At 38.7% G+C, this 14,385-nt stretch overlaps 1 protein-coding gene across 7 annotated transcripts in view; it reads right to left on the bottom strand.

The window, feature by feature from the left end:
- ZNF143 (zinc finger protein 143) overlaps nt 1-14,385 on the bottom strand; it is a 61,166-nt gene that overhangs the window by 37,920 nt on the left and 8,861 nt on the right. For 2 of the 7 annotated variants that reach the window (XM_069554415.1, XM_069554418.1), the window contains exons 2-7: nt 5,242-5,356; nt 4,794-4,886; nt 3,870-3,953; nt 3,262-3,342; nt 1,811-2,007; nt 945-1,019 (exon numbers count right to left, since the gene is read on the bottom strand). In XM_069554415.1, the coding sequence (XP_069410516.1) occupies nt 945-1,019; nt 1,811-2,007; nt 3,262-3,342; nt 3,870-3,953; nt 4,794-4,886; nt 5,242-5,356 (645 nt within the window). Of the gene's footprint in view, nt 1-944; nt 1,020-1,810; nt 2,008-3,261; nt 3,346-3,869; nt 3,954-4,793; nt 4,887-5,241; nt 5,361-11,603; nt 11,778-14,385 lie in introns of all 7 variants that reach the window. The other 5 variants (XM_069554414.1, XM_069554416.1, XM_069554421.1 and 2 more) reach the window with 4 other exon arrangements.

Genomic DNA, 14,385 nt, shown 5'->3' on the forward strand with positions numbered 1-14,385 from the left:
CCTGAAGCAATAACTTTAGGAATTAAATACGATAAAAACTCTTGGAAGAATGAAAAAAAAACAAAACAAAAAATCTGCTATGAGAGAACAGTCAACAAAACATTAGAACTAATCGCTAAGAACAAAAAGCAGCAGCATTAAAGCAAGAATACACTACAATGATTATATAAACTCCAAGAACGCCCACTCACACAAACACCTACCCTCAAACACATTTATGTGTTTTCACATAAATTCAAAACATAATCTTGAATTTTGAATTGTTCGGTTCAGTAGGGCTTCCAAAATGCTTCTGTGACTACTCTGTACTTAACTACAGTACTTGGGGAGGCACTGACTGCTGCTCTAGGCTATTAACTTGGTAAGGGACAGACAATGACTAGACCCAAGGTGAGCATCTGAATCAAGGGCAGCCGACCCGTGGCCATCTGCAGCCCAGGAAGGTGTCTGGTAGAAGAGGTTAGAAACAGCTTTGACCAGAAGGAACAATGATAATTAGCTAGGCTGGACCCTCTTTCTAAGAAGTTGAAAAGGGAAGTATTGAAGGAATCAATTGTAAGCAAAAGAAACAAACAGACATAACAGCCAAAGTAGCAAAGTTTAATCACAGTAAGGGTGAAGGCCCAGAAAAAGGATTCACAGACTGCCATGTGTGGGGCAGACAGAAGACCACCTGGTCTCCAAAACTGCCTTGGACTCCAGAACACAGGCTTCATCTGGATTTCTGTGATATTTCTACTTCTTTAGTGCCACTTTCAACCAGATCATGAATTCTGAGACCTGAGGTAGCTGGAGAAAGCTGTTGCCAAAGGCACACTGTTTTTCTGAACTGGTAAAAATTTCTCTAAAGAGGTAGTAAGTTTCCAATTCTTGCTTTCATCCCTAGAAGGGTCCAGAAATGCTAAGAGAAAGAGATTCAAATATAAAAAAGTAGCCTTACACACCTGCATTTTTTTCTCTTGCTCATTTTCTCCGATTATTCCTGAACCTGTTACACCTTCACTTCCATCAATGGACACCTGTAAGAATAAAACAAAGTTAAAAAACTTTTAACATATTGATAACTGTTTAGGCTGGGAGATAAGTACACGGGGATTCTTGTTTATTTTTTGCGTATGTTTGAAAATTTTCATGATAAAAATTAGGGGGGACTTTTAAACTATATAAATGATATAATTTCAATGCAGGGAGAAATCACAGCCCCTCTGATGTAAAACTTAAGATGCTCCTTCACCTTTTCCAATCTCTAATGTCTACTTCATAATTCATAAGCAATTCCATCTATATACCTCATTGTTTCTTTTATGGCACTCATCCTTGAATTTTTGTGTGTGTGAATTACCTGTTACCCATTTCCCTTCTATAAGCTCTTACTTCATTCCTTTATTTTTATTCAAATATTTCTTTCTACCCTTCACTTCTTTTAGGATAAATGCTGACCTTCTCTTTGATGCTGTCTCATTTTGACTTTGAGATTTCTAGTTTTTTTTTTTTTCTTTTAAAGAAAGATAAAAAAGCTGAAGCTCCAGTACTTTGGCCACCTGATATGAAGAGTCAACTCACTGGAAAAGATCCTGATGCTGGGAAAAACTGAGGGCAGGAGGAGAAGGGGGCAACAGAGGATGAAATGGTTGGATGGCATCACCCACTCAATGAACATGAGTTTGAGCAAACTCCAGGAGATGGTGAAGGACGGTGAAGCCTGATGTGCTGCAGTCCAGGGGGTTGCAGAGTTGGACATGACTTGGTGACTGAACAACAACAAAAGCAGCTCTACCTGGGATGTTCTTGACATTGTAAAATGCTATACCTTTGCTGCGTACTGTTCCAAAGCACTGATGGTGTCGGGGTCAATGGCGGCATCCCCAGTGTGCAGACCTGCCACTGTCCCATCAGCTTGAATTGCCAAGATGGTGTCAGACTGTGGGACTTGCACTGCATGGTGGATGTAAGCTGTGGTGCCATCTTCCAACTGAACTGCCTGTAATGCACTCTGGTCATAACTATCTGAGGGAGTGGAAGAGAATGGCATTAAATTAAAGGCAGTGTGATAAACAATTACATGTTTAAAGGAAGCAGGGAATGAAGTTTTATTGAGCAGCTACTATGAGCAGGGCCCATGTGCTTTATGTGTGTATTTCACTCAATCTTCACAATTATTCTCTAAGGTGGGTATACTTATCACCCTATTGTACAAATGGCAAACTGAGGCTTGAGGAAGTAAAGATACTTTCTCAAGACCCAAAAAATAAAAAACTAACAAGTAACAGTCAAAAGCATTATGCAGAGAAACCAGGATCTGAACTTATGTCAGTATGACTCCATGTTTTTTTTCCCTCTAAATAACTGTACCAAGATGCGCACAGCATTGTTAAATAATAAATCTAGCCAATTACAGTGAACCTGTGATCAACTTCCACTGCTAAAGAAAAAAAAGTCAGTTTACTTTTCCTCAACTTTAATAAATTTACTTACAAATTAAAATATTCGAAATTTTTAAAAGTTTTTTCTTTGGTTTCACAACTAAACAGTCTTTTAAAACATTAACAATCATTCTATAATAAAACATTTTATAAAATAATAACAATAATATTTATTGAGCATTTACTTGGTGACAAATATTGTTCCAAGTGCTTTAGATGTTTGTATATTTTGTCTTTACAACTACCCTGTGATGGGGATGTACGTTATAATTTTCATTTCAGATGATGAAACTGAAGTACAAGAAGGGTAAATAATTTGCTCAAGGGCACACAGCTAAAAGACAGCAGATCCTTACTGGAACCCAGAGAGTCTGGCTGCAGAGCTGTGCTCATTGCTCCTATGCATTTCACCTCAATCCCCTGATCTCCCCTACACAAAGTTAATACTCATGAACATTTTGCCATATTTACTTCAGATAGTTTTAAAATTTTTATTTAGTTTTAAGGGCCAACCCAAGGGGCAAAGGACCTTGCTAAAGACAGTACATTTAGAAGGAAAAAGAATCCACAATTTAGCTTTCAAATGTTTTAATTTCATATTTTAAAAGCAGCCTCTATTTGAAGTTTTCCCAGGAATCAGGGTTTTGCTAGTCCGAACTGCTACTGGACAACTTAAATCATTATGAGAGTTTTATTAGACCGTGCCAAAATCTGCCATCTTATATTTGAGGGAAGAATTCTTCTTTTACATAAACCATTTCAGCAACTAAATAAAGGTCTTATTTTTCCCACACCCCACTTCTGCCTTGTTTTATTCAAATGTTCAAAGCTAATTTACCTTTGGAGGTATGGTGAATAAATGCTGTAGTTCCATCTTCTAACTGCACTGCTTGCCCATCTTCTAAACGCAAACTGTCCCCTGCTCAAAAACAATGCTTACATTTAGATCCCATGTTATCCAAGTATATGCTGATAACTCAGCGGCAACAGAGTCAATAAACCGTTAAAACACATTATACAAACATAAGCTTGCTTTAAGGATCCTTGAATATAAATAATTTCAGCAAAGCTGCTCTGAATAAGTGTTTAAAGGTAAAAAGATATTTACAATACTTGAGGAATATATACCAGGGGATAAGGAGAATTGAAAGAAGGGAAAAGAAAGAAGAAAATAAGAAGACATGTAGCATTTAGCTCAAATAATAGGAATATTCACTTAAAACTGTTGCCCATTTATCTCCAGAGTACAGTCTAGTAACTTCTATTACGTCTGAGAGAAAGTCTCAAGTTAAAATAGTCTTTAGATCCTCTCTTTGACATCTACCCATCTCTCCTTTCAGAAGGAGGACTAGAGATAAGGACCAAGTTAAAGTAGTAAGAGGCACCTGGAGGCAGAAAATACTGAAGTTTGAGAATCAGGAAGGTGAGTGAGTATCAAATACTTACTAGTTTTAGGTATGGGTACATGTTGAACATAGGCAGCAGAACCATCCTCCAACTGAATGACCTGACCATCTATGAGTTTTCCATCTAGAAACAAAAGATTTAAGCCAATAAATTAGCACAAGCAAAAAATTTAAACTTCATACAATTTCAAAATGATATCAACTATAAAAACATACACTACTTAAGATCATGTTCATCTTGCTTCTTCCCTCAAATGTTCTGAGGCAATTCAATAACACATCCAGTGATCCTACAGAAAGCAGAAAAGCCTCCCTCAGCCATTCTTCCTCCCCTCCAATTTTCAATTAGTTCAAGAGGAAGAGTGGCTCATCATAGCAAGCTACATGAGTCAAACCTCCATATACCTTTCAGAACCACTTAGGAATAGGGACCCTGACAACAGCAAAGCTGAAACTGGGAAGATAGAAAGATATATCAGTGCATGCAAGGCTAGTTGTCATTCTTATCCTTGGGGACTACAAGTCCCTTGATTATGCATACATATGCTCAGCAGGTTTCCATAAAAACAAGAAATTTGAGAACTAGGCTATTTCTTGGCGCAGAGTAACCACTGATTCAGAAACAATGTCATAAAAGCAAAACCAAATGTCTATTTCTATGCATATTTTGTAAAAACATTAAATCGTAATTTAAAGTGATAAAGGTCTTACTGATAATAGGTCAAGGACACTAACCCCCTCTCCTTTTCCTCACTACTTCTGATAGAGTATGTTCCAAATATCTCAAAAGGTTTCCTCAAATTATCAAAACAAAATTTAAGTTAAACTGAAATGACTTAAAATTACCACATGCAATATACAGTGTCTTTAGGAGGGGTTAGGAAAAAGTATAATTGCTAGGTATTCCAACTCTGAGGTTATGAATTGCTAGTAATAACCAATGGGCTGTGTATGAAGCACATACCTTTAGAATTGTGCTGTATATAAGCAGTAGAACCATCAGCAAGTGTTACTGCTTGTAGGCTTACACCTTCCATGTTTTCTAAATTGTCACCATCTATTACAAAACGAAAGTTATTTTCTTTAAATAACTATCATATGTGCATGCTGTTTTAAGTTTTTTAAGTAAAAATGAATCAAAAGGCAGATTGCTTAACTTAGACTCAAGTGGACTTTCTTAAAGCATTTACAAAAAAATATTTCTACACCCTACTGTACCCAGCATCCACACCAAGATAAAAATGCTCATAAAAAGGCTTAGCTTTGCGTTGCCTTTAGCTAAGGGAGGAGGAACAAAGTAATTATAGTTGTGAGTTTCCATTTTCCCTTAAGATAAATATTTCCAAACCCACACGATCCCTTAAGATAAATATTTCCAAACCCACATGATCCCTTCAAATGAAACTGCTCACCTGCCACAGTTACTGCCTCTGTCAGGCACAGGGTAACATGTTGAGCCTCCATTCCTCCTCCAGGAAACTCTGTCATTCCCTGAGAATCTCGATTTATCTGGGCTAACAACATTTTCTACCTTGAAGAAAAATGCAGGCATTGAGAACAAAAAACAATGTATTTATAAAATAAAATCTACAGAGAATATTTATGAACTATAAAAACCTGCTAAGGAAGTTAAGAGTGTTTTGAAATAAGCTGAAATTTCACTTAATATGCAGGGTAAGAGTATTAGCCCAAAGTCCAGAGCATGCTTTTAATAATTCATCAGAAAATTACTGAGCACACTGACAAGTCTTGCCCATCAGTTCTGTACCATGTCTAAAATTCCTGTAATTAACATTCTTTGGGTTTAACATGGCTGAATATTTCCACTTAGAATCCATGAATGTACTGAGTCCATTCTGCTGACATTCTTCAGAAATCTATCCTGAATCTGGCCACTTCTCAGAAGCTTCACCATTACCTCCCTGATCCAAGCCACTACCATCTTACCCTGAGATGTTACTGCAACTGCACAGTAATTGGTCTCCCTGCTTCTACTGCGACCTCCTTCACAGTCTCCTATCAACACGGCAATCAGACTGCCCTTTTTGAAGGGAAAAGTTAGATCTTATCTCTCTTCTCAAAACTCTCTGATGATTTCTCATCAAAGTCAAAAGTCCTTATGCTAGCCTGTGAGGCCAATGGTCTTGCCCCCACTTTCTACTGCTCTACGTCTCATTCATTCCATTTCAGCCAGGCTGGTGCCCTTGCTTTCCCTCTAACATAGTGGATGCTCTGCTGCCTCAGGACCTTTACATTTGATGTTCCTTCTGCTTGAAACAGTCTTCCTGGTATCTTCATTATTACTCTCTCGTCTTCTTCCAGTCTTGTTCGATGGCACCTCCATGAGAGCTTCCTTATTTACCTCACTGCAAACTGTATCACAAACCCTCAATGATGATACACTCTATCCTTCTTTCTTCCTTTATACTTCCGCACAGTACTAATAAATGGACATTACATGTATTTACTTATTTTGTTTGTTTCTTATCTATTTCTCCCTCTACTAGAATGGACAGGGATTTTTATCTGCTCTCCTGACTAAAGTGCCTACAAAGTACCTGGCACACAGTACACAATAGGTGCCGAGTAAGTGGATGCATGAATGGCTCTTTAACCAATCTTCACCATAACCCCGTCTCCCTTTTCCCACCTCCAGGTCTCATAACTTCTGTGGGCCTTGAGTTGTCTCTAACAGAAGCTGGGATAATTTAGCTGCTTTAAGCCAGGGAACTGGACCAGAGCATCTCTTGAGGGCCTTTTCAGATCTAAAGATCTAATTTCAGCTGTCAATATTTAAAAGGGAAATATACAGATATTAGTAATATTTTACCATTATATTTATGTTTAGGACTAGAAGATTTTCATTTTTATAAACACTATAAACTGTACCTTCTTTGGATTAAAGCCAAAGACTATGGTTTAGACTCACAGAAAGCCAGTCAAGGGCTGACTTCTCAGGGATTCCTGAAGTATTTATAATCTATATCTGTTTATAAAGCACATGGAAACTTCAATTACTTCCTTGCTACTTCTAAGGACTAACAGAGAAGCCTTAAAGTAATAATGGTACTCTGCTCCCTGAGTTTAAGACTGGGACAGGCTCATTTTCAGAACAAGTACTGTCACTATATAACAGAAATAAGACAAGGAAATAGAAGGGAAAGCACCTATAAAAATGTAGTAAGTACTGCATGATTTTTACAGTATACATCTAGAAAGAGAATTTTGAAAAACGCAGATTACAAGTTAATTTGGGTCACAATATCAAAAAATGTCCATTTGACCATAACTCAAGCATTTGTCCTTTTCAATTATTTATAAATCTCCAAATAACTACATCAACAGGTAACTGATTAAGTTCTTTCTTGTCTGAAGGCTGGTCAAGTGTTAAATTTCTTTAGGAAGGCTTCAGCACCTATAGTTTCTATCCTAATTGAAAAAAATCTACATTAATTCAGAGATGAAGAGTCAGCTGATTCCTGGACACAAATTGCTGGCAAATACACTTGGTGGTAAAGGATTCAAAGAGATCAAATGTGCACTACAACTGCCAGAGGTAATAAGTGATGTCAGGTCACAGCCCATCTTATTCTCAAAAAGACTCCATGATACAACTAACGCCCTTTGTTAGAAAATGATCAAGTGGGGGAAAATATGATAGTGAATAAATGAAATAAGCTAGAGTTAAAACACTCTACAGTTACTCAACACCATATTCACATTCATGTCGTGATTGTGCATCAACATTTTCAGATAGCATGTAAATAGGCATGTAAGAAGGGCTTCCCAGGTGGCTTGGTGGTAAAGAATCCACTTACCAATGCAGGAGACGTGGGCTTGACCCCTAGGCTGGCAAGATTCCCTGGGGAAGAAAATGGCAACCAACTCCAGTATTCTTGCCCAGGAAATCCCGTGGACAGAGGAGCCTGGCAGGGTTGCAAAGAGTTGGGCACAACTGAGCACGCACACACAAGCATGTGAGATACACACGATATCTTCAGAAAGAGCCACCTTGTGAAAGGTAGTCAATTTCCTGTGCTTTAATAATGAAACATGGACCAAAATCAGACACAGGGAGGCTGTGATGGGGCACAAGAGGAATCTCAAAGGAAGACATACGTAAAGTAATAAGTTCCTGCCTTTCTGGAAGATGATGATGAATATTGCCATAAGAAAAGAGAGAGAAAAAAAACACATTTATGAAGTGCAGCAAATGTTATATCCAGAATAAAGAATTTCTACAACTCAACATCAAAAAACAAGAACCCAAATAAATACTGGAAAAAGGACTTAATAGAAATTTCTTCAAAGAAGATAAATAAATGGCCAACAAAGATGAAAATATGTTCATTATCACTAATCGTCGAGGAAATGCAAATCAAAACCATGATTAGATATCACCTCACGCCTATAAGAATGTCCACTACCAAAACACAAGGTAAGTTTGGCAAGGACATGAAGAAATAAGAACCTCTGTGCACTATTGGTGCAGAGAAGGAAATGGCACCCCACTCCATTACTTTTGCCTGGAAAATCCCATGGATGGAGGAGCCTGGTCGGCTACAGTCCATGGGGTCGCACAGAGTCGGACATGACTGAAGCGACTTGGCAGCAGCAGCACTTTGCTGGGAATGCAGAATGGTGCACACGTGAATGCTCAGTCATGCACGCTTATCACAGTACACTTTAATTACCTGTTTTTCTCCAGAGTAGAAGCAGTGTATTTACAGCATGAGCACATGTGCTCAGGCTCTTCAGTTGTGTCTGACTCTTTGAGACCCTATGGATTGTAGCCTGCCAGGCACCTTTGTCCATGGGATTCTCCAGACAAGAATGCTGGGGTAGACTGCCATTTCCTACGCCAGGGGATCTTCCCGACCCAGGAATCAAACCCAAGTTTCTGGCATCTCCTGCACGGGCAGGCAGATTCTTTACTACTAGCAGCTGCTATTAAAAACAGTATGGAGGAAATTCCCTAGCAGTTCAGTGGTTGGGACACTTTGCTTTCACTGCCAAAGGCACAGGTTCAATCCCTGGTCAGGGAACTAAGATTGCCACTCCATAAAAAAAAATAATAATAATGAAATAAGATAAAAACAACAACAACAAACAAACAAAAAAGACTGTTACTCCACAAGCTGAGTGGCATGGCCAAACAAATTAAAACAAAATAAATCAGTATGGAGATTCCTCAAAAAGTTACAAATAGAATTTTACCATATGATCGAGCAATCCCACTTCTGGGCATATATCCAAAGGGATTAAAAACAGACTCTCAGGAACTTCTCTGGTGGTGCAGCTGTTAAGAATCTGTCTGCCAATGCATGGGACAAGGGTTTGATCTCTGGTCTGGGAAGATCCCACATGTGGTGGAGCAACTAAGCCGGTGCTCCACAACTACTGAGCCTGTGCTCTAGAGCCTGGGAGCCCCAACTGCTGAGCCCACGTGCCCCAACTGCTGAAGCCCAAGCACCCTAGAGCCATGCTCCACCACAAGAGAAGCCACCGCAACGCAGAGCCACACAACGCAACTAGAGAGTAGCCCCCACTCACTGCAACTCGAGAAGAGCCCTCATAACAACGAAGACCCAGTACAACCAAAAATAAAACAATAATCATGCTTCCCACATTAAAGAAAATTAGTACTTAAATACTAGCTGACTTCATCCCCTAAAAAAAAAATCAGTTTCCTCAGTGGTTTGAGTCTACATCAGATCAATATTTTATAATGTGAAGCCCTTAGATATCTCAAATTTGGTGTAAAATTGTGAGATACAATTATTGTGAATTATTATGAAAATGTAAATCTTAATGGTTCAGGTATAAGAGTAAGGACTTCAACTACAAGTAATCTTTATCGTAGTAAGAAATGATATAAAAAGAAATCTAGATTAACAAATCCTAAAGACTTTTTGCATGAAGCTACAGAAACCAGACTCATGTGAAAAGACCCTGATGCTGGGAAAGATTGAAGGCAGGAGGAGAGGGGACGACAGAGGATGAGATGGTTGGATGGCATCACCGACTCAACGGACATGAATTTGCGTAAACTCTGGGAGTTGGCCATGGACCAGGGAGGCCTAGTGTGCTGCAGACCATGGGTTCACAAACAGTCAGACACGACTGAGCGACTGAACTAACAAAAACCAGACCTTCAGAAACTGTCAAGCTCCAGTTCTAACCTCAGGCTGGTTCCACCTACACACTTTCTATTACCTGGTCTCAATTACAAATTTTCCTTATAAATTCACTAATATACAAAGTGCTTCTTCATTTAAGCATGGTCGTTTCTGCTGCATTTAATGACATCTCCTACCCTGGAATGAGGAATTTCTTAGTATAGCAACATAAAAATAGTAGGCTATTCTGTAACTTTGTAGTTTGCTGATTTAGTTACACTGCTTTGATTAAACTTTGTGGAAAACTGTCTTTAAATCTCTTCAGTTTTATTTAAATATTAATACACCCAGGGAGTAAGCATGTTCCATGAATGCAATGTAAAGAACATGCTAATAAATGAGGTAGTTCTCATAGGCTGTACAGAATGCTAAAGGGTAAAACGGAGGGACAGAGTTTATAATACCAATTTTAAAGAACTAGGATATTCCAGTGCGTGGGTAAAATGCTGAAATGTGAAGGCTTTACCAAGTTCCAGAAACATTCAGAAATGAAAGACTTACACAGACTGGCAGGAAGTTGAGACGAGGCCTGGAGAGGTAAAACTAAACTATGTGTGAGAAAAAGCTGTGCGAACAGAGACAAGAATTTAGAAATGGACACCTAGGTCTAGTCATCAGAAACACCAATGTTGGCAATGGTCTGTCTGTTCTTAACTGAACCACTGATATGAAAAAGAACCTAAAAAAAAATCTCTCAGACCTCAACAATGCGGTACTAACAGCAGAGCTTGATAAGGGCATTCCTGCATAGTTCAGTTTACTAAGCATGCCCTGGCCTGCCTGCACTGAGTCTAGGGAGTTTGAGGAGTGTAAGTAGCAGGAGAGAGGTTCTGATATATTCAAACTCCACTTCTGACTGTGGTCCTGCATTGTACTTTATTTCCCTCAAGATAAACACTGTTTGTGTTAATATTTTATTATCCAAATTGCTCATCTTGTCATGTAAGGGAAGCAAAACATTGTGAGACAATTATGAAAATTACAGAGCACTCCTGACATACAACTGCAACAAAACAGATCCTCTGTACAAAGAGTACATGGACTAGGTAGTAAAAACACACATCTCTAGTCAGAAATAACTTTGTATAAGTCTCATATTTACAAAGCATTTTTCAGATCGAAAAACTTATTTGATGGAATAGTCCTGAAGGGACATGAAAGTTCTTGGGCTCTTCCAGCCTCTTCTGAATCCCCAAACCTGTCCCGAAAACTTACATTTCTTTGTTTCCTCATGGCAACTATTTATTTTCCATTTGTCTCAAACCTCCATCCCCTCTTCTGCTATCCCCCCACTCTTCTCCTTCAGGACTTCAATTAATCAGTTCTCAATTTCACAGAAAATAAGTCATCAAAGGAATTATCTGCCAATAAACCTCACTTCACTGCATTTCTGCATGTTTCTTTCTTCTCTCCTACCATATTACTTTCCTATAAGGTAAGACCAATTCTTCAACCTGTACTCTCCATGTCATTTGTCTTTCCTCCACAGGGATTTCATGGACCTCTTCTGTAAACAATTTCCCTCTCTCCCCCAGTTTCTTCCCAACAATAACTTAAAAAACACAACAAAAACAAAACAAAACAAAAAAACTCACCTCTGACTCAGCTACTTGTTCTCTCTTTCCTATCACAGCTAGATTTCCTTAACAGTTGTTACTAACAATGCCTCCTGATTTCCCATTGCCATCCATCTAATTTCGGTCCTTAAGAACAGAAACTCTCTGGTTGGTCACTGATCTCCATTTTAATATGAAGTTCAATGGCCATTCCTAGGCATGAATGAGAAATGAAAATATTCATCCATCCACAAAGAGATTTATACAAGAATGTCCATAGCAGCTTTATTCATAATAGTTCCAAGCTAGAATGAACTCAAATAAAAGAAAGGATTAAAAACAAAGTTGTGATAGATTCCATACAATAGATTATTACCTAGCAATAAAGAGAAACAAACTATCAGTTCAGTTCAGTCACTCAATCCTGTCAGACTCTTTGCGACCCCATGAATCGTAGCATGCCAGGCCTCCCTGTCCATCACCAACTCCCGGAGTTTACCCAAACTCATGTCCATCGAGTCAGTGATGCCTTCCAGCCATCTCATCCTCTCTCGTCCCCTTCTTCTCCTGCCCACAATCCCTCCCAGCATGAGGGTCTTTTCTAATGAGTCAACTCTTCGCATGAGGTGGCCAAAGTATTGGAGTTTCAGCTTCAGCATCAGTCCTTCCAATGAACACCAGGGCTGATCTCCTTTAGGATGGACTGGTTGGATCTCCTTGCAGTCCAAGGGACTCTTAAGAGTCTTCTCCAACACCACAGTTCAAAAGCATCAATTTTTTGGAGCTCAGCTTTCTTCATAGACCAACTCTCATATCCATACATGACCACTGGAAAAACCATCGCCTTGACTAGATGGACCTTTGTTGGCAAAGTAATGTCTCTGCTTTTGAATATGCTATCTAGTTTGATCATAACTTTCATTCCAAGGAGTAAGCGTCTTTTAATTTCATGGCTGCAATCACCATCTGCAGTGACCTTGGAGCCCCCAAAAATAAAGTCTGACACTGTTTCTCCATCTATTTCCCATGAAGTGATGGGACCAGATGCCACGATCTTAGGTTCTGAATGTTAAGCTTTAAGCCAACTTTTTCACTCTCCTCTTTCACTTTCATCAAGAGGCTTTTTAGCTCCTCTTCACTTTCTGCCATAAGGGTGGTGTCATCTGCATATCTGAGGTTACTGATATTTCTCCCGGCAATCTTGATTCCAGCTTGTGCTTCTTCCAGCCCAGGGTTTCTTATGATGTACTCTGCATAGAAGTTAAATAAACAGAATGACAATATACAGCCTTGACGTACTCCTTTTCCTATTTGGAACCAGTCTGTTGTTCCATGTCCAGTTCTAACTGTTGCTTCCTGATCTGCATACACGTTTCTCAAAAGGCAGGTCAGGCGGTCTGGTATTCTCATCTCTTGAAGAATTTTCCACAGTTTATTGTGATCCACACAGTCAAAGGCTTTGGCATAGTCAATAAAGCAGAAATAGATGTTTTCCTGGAACTCTTTTGCTTTTTTGATGATCCAGCAGATGTTGGCAATTTGATCTCTGGTTCCTCTGCCTTTTCTAAAACCAGCTTGAACATCTGGAAGTTCACGGTTCACATATTGCTGAAGCCTGGCTTGGAGAATTTTGAGCATTACTTTACTAGCATGAGAGATGAGTGCAATTGTACGGTAGTTTGAGCATTCTTTGGCATCACAAACTATATACACATACATAACAGTGTATAACAATAACAGTGAGGAATCTCAAAATTATTATGCTGAGGGAAGTAAGATGACACAGAGCAATACATATTGTATTATTCCATTAATATAACTTCCCAGAACACCAAAATTAATCTACAGTGTTAGAATAAAATGTGATTGCAAGGTTAGGGGACTGATTGGAAAGGGGAACAAGGGAATTTTCTTTGGTGATGGATATGTCCTATTATCTTTTGAGTGATGATCATCTGGACGTATACAACTGCCAAAACTCTTCAAATTGAACATAGAGGACTGTACCCCAAATTTTCAAGAAGTTTTTTTAAATGACCAGCCATTATAATATTGATAGTTAAACATTAAAAAACAGTGTGATGGATACTTTTGTCTTTGATACCACTGACCTTTATCTCTTTCTTAGAATATTCTCTTGCTTTGGCATCTATGACATCTACATGCTCCTGGTTTCCTCCAACTTCCTAGCCAATCCTTTTCCATTTCTCCAATGTATTCCTAAATGTTGAGAACGTGCAAATTTGCATCCTCATTTGTTTTTTCATTTTATGCACTTTTCCTCTTGGAATATCATATTCATTCCCATGGTTTCAAAGATCTCTAGAATTTATAAGCTTTTTAAAACTATCATGTCTTTCCTCTTAATGGCTCCTGATCTATTTATCTAGCTGCTTATTGGCCTTGATGACATTCATGGTCCACAGCCACCTCCATCTCAAAACTGTATGCCATAAAATTCTACTTTTGATTTTCTACCTCAATGATAAATGAATCACTTACCCAGTAGTCCAATCCCCCTTAATCCCCAATTGATCACGAAAAATGATCACTTTACCTTCTAAATATCTGTCAAATGCATTCACTTCTCTTATTAGGCGGTCTTAATTCAGGAGACCATAACCACTTGGGTTATTACATCAGCCTCCCAAAATCCACTTTTACCCTCCTCCAACCTGATCTCCACAGCACAGTCCAAGTGCTTTCAAATCCAATCAGAGCATTTCTTTGTCATAAAAACCTTCAAAACTTTCCCACTTACCCATAAAGTCCAAATACCATGATTGGGGTTCTACTAACTTCTCTAATACAATCATCCTGG

The sequence above is a fragment of the Ovis canadensis genome, chromosome 15, assembly GCF_042477335.2.
Source record: "Ovis canadensis isolate MfBH-ARS-UI-01 breed Bighorn chromosome 15, ARS-UI_OviCan_v2, whole genome shotgun sequence".
NCBI lineage: Eukaryota > Metazoa > Chordata > Mammalia > Artiodactyla > Bovidae > Ovis > Ovis canadensis.